Source organism: Labrus mixtus, chromosome 9 (genome assembly GCF_963584025.1).
Source record: "Labrus mixtus chromosome 9, fLabMix1.1, whole genome shotgun sequence".
Lineage (NCBI taxonomy): Eukaryota > Metazoa > Chordata > Actinopteri > Labriformes > Labridae > Labrus > Labrus mixtus.
In genome coordinates this window covers 29,361,551-29,364,050 of record NC_083620.1, presented here as the reverse complement: position 1 = coordinate 29,364,050, position 2,500 = coordinate 29,361,551, and the positions used below count along the sequence as shown (strand labels likewise).

General features: G+C 46.8%; 1 protein-coding gene across 1 annotated transcript; it reads right to left on the bottom strand.

Moving 5' to 3' along the window:
• Positions 1-639: 639 nt before the first annotated feature.
• On the bottom strand, positions 640-2,494 carry zgc:101731 (SNARE_SNAP25N and SNARE_SNAP23C domain-containing protein). The gene is made up of 3 exons (XM_061047279.1): positions 2,273-2,494; positions 1,977-2,121; positions 640-769 (listed from the first exon to the last, which is right to left on the bottom strand). Exons 1-3 carry the CDS (start codon positions 2,299-2,301, stop codon positions 704-706), a joined length of 240 nt encoding a protein of 79 aa, XP_060903262.1. The 5' UTR covers positions 2,302-2,494; the 3' UTR covers positions 640-703.
• Between the last annotated feature and the right edge of the window lie 6 nt (positions 2,495-2,500).

Below are 2,500 nucleotides of genomic sequence, written 5' to 3'. Positions count from 1 at the left end.
GGGCGCCCTCATGCACGTGTTTGAACCTCAATGCAACATTTCTTCCCAGACAAAGGAGGAGGGGTGTGTGTTACACAATCATGTTTACATTGACAAATAAAACAGTTTGCCTTTTGGTTGTTTTATTTATATTTATAGAACATCTGGACACATATTCTGCACATCAGAAGGAAGAAAAGACACTTAATTAGTCAAGTTGCACGCTCAGGCCCGATGAGCCGCTCTCTCCGCTGTGTTTGTTGTTCACAACATTTTCACCTTTTTGGAATTTTTTTCTTGTTTTTTTTTTTTTGTCTGATTGTGCTCTCTGCTGCTGCTGCTGGCGGCGTCGGGGCGGCCGCAGTGACCCAGTTTCTCCCGCAGGGATCATTAAAGCTCGCTGAGGTCTCACTCTCTGCTGACCGACCGCCGAGGCCACCTCGAGGGGGGGGGGGGGGGATCAATTATCCAATGACAGATTTTAAAAGAGTCATGTTCTACATTACAGAGAAACTCTCAGCGTTCAATGAGCACAAGCAGGAATATTACATCACGACACACACGATAAGAAACACCTCAAAGGTCACTACTTTAGAAATGAAGGATGACTTTAGGAATATCACAGAGGAGGTTTTAAAACGTGCTGCAACACTTTGACGCAGAACGAGACGGCACACTGAACTCCAGCTGATTATCAGAAGAGTGGAATGGAAGCGCGTTCCTTCTATCGTTTCATGAGGTTGTTGGCTTTCTGGTTGGCGGCGTCGATGCGAGACACGTTGAGATCAGCCTGCACACAGAGAGAGAGAGAGAGAGAGAGAGAGAGAGAGAAGAAACAGGAAGTATTAATCAGAAGCGCTCGTGCTGGAATGCATTCTGAATAAAAATCTCGACTACATGAGGAACAGAAACGTTTCCTCCTTTCGTTAAAACATCTCCTCAGAGTTTGGGACGTTGAGTCAAATGTTAGTTGAAGGAGAATGTGATGATTTGAAAACTGAAACCCTTATTGGACTGAAAATAGCACAAAGACAACAAATCAAACGGAGATGTTTGCCTGTTTTTGGACATTTAGGCCCCGTGTCCACCTAGCGTCTTTTTCCTCAGTTGTTTTCAATGAGAAGTAGATGAGCTGGATGAAAAGCACAGCGGCCAGCGTTTATTTTTTATTTTTACGAGCGCTCTGCCGTTTTTGTGCCGCCGCTCCGAGCGTTCAAGTTGAAAATGTTTCAACTTTTTCAGAAAGGCGCTGATGACATCACGGGCGGTCTTTACCAAATGTACGATATTCCCCCGTATTTTTGCCGCCGATCTGAAACATAAAACTTTTTCTGCCCGGGAAAAAAGGCTAAAGGTGGACTCGGGCCTTGTTCCCCATATTTGTTCCAAAAAAAGGCCGGGACAAAGGCAGCAAAGACGGGAGAAGCTCACCGGTTATCAGATTCTTTCACAGCGAAAATTGAATTCCATCCGTCAGTTTGCATTTTTCAAGATACTTTACATAACAGTGTGTGGTATCTACAAAGCTGGAATATCAGATTCAGATTAGGTACCTGAATATTTGACAGTTTTTCTTGTTGTAATTAAACAAACTGCTTTATGTTTGTCTGGAGCGCCCCGCCAGCCTGCACGGCCTGCGATCACACTGCTCCAGGACAAACCAGGCCTGAGCACGGTTACCTCTTCTACAGAACGTCGTAACACATCATGAAGCGCGCTCAGTTTACAAACAGACGCACTCAAGAATTTTTTTTTTTTTTTAAAGGACGCGCAGTCGAGTCGGCGTCTGCACAGCACACACACGACGGATTGTCAGTGTGACCGCGACATTCCTGCAAGATGTGTAACATTTAAAGAACATGAGTTCAACCTGTGAAGGAGATTTTGTTCTTTTTCATCACTGAGATAAAAAGTAACCTTCTTGTGTGTTAGCCCGTGCTGAGGTTTTATTGACACCTCATGGAACACTTCAAAGTGTAGACGTGTGAACGCCGTACCTTTCCCTGGATGCGTTCGATCTGGACGTTCTGCGCGTCGATCTCGTTGCCCATGTCCAGCGCCATGCTCTTCAGGTTTCCCACGATGCTGCCGACGTGAGCCAGGTTCTCCTCCATCTCGTCCTCACGGGCGTCGTCAGTCACCCTGAGAGAGAGAGAGGTGAACAAAGAGAGAGTGTGTGTGTGTGTGTGTGTGTGTGTGTGTGTGTGTGTGTGTGTGTGTGTGTGTCCTGTGTTTGTCCAGCTGCAGGTTGTATTACATGTCAGAGTAAACACACACCACAGCTCTCATGTACCTCCGTATGTGACCTCCGCTCATGATCATCTGCTCCCTCTCATCAAGCACTCGAGAGGACGGCGGCTGATTGGACACAACGCCATCCTGACCTCCACCGCCACACTGCCTTGTACGCCCCGCTCTCCTCGAAGGCCTTTAATCTGAGAGGGAGAGAGAGAGAGAGAGAGAGACAGAGAGAGAGAGAGAGACAGAGAGACAGAGAGACAGAGAGAGAGAGAGACAGAGA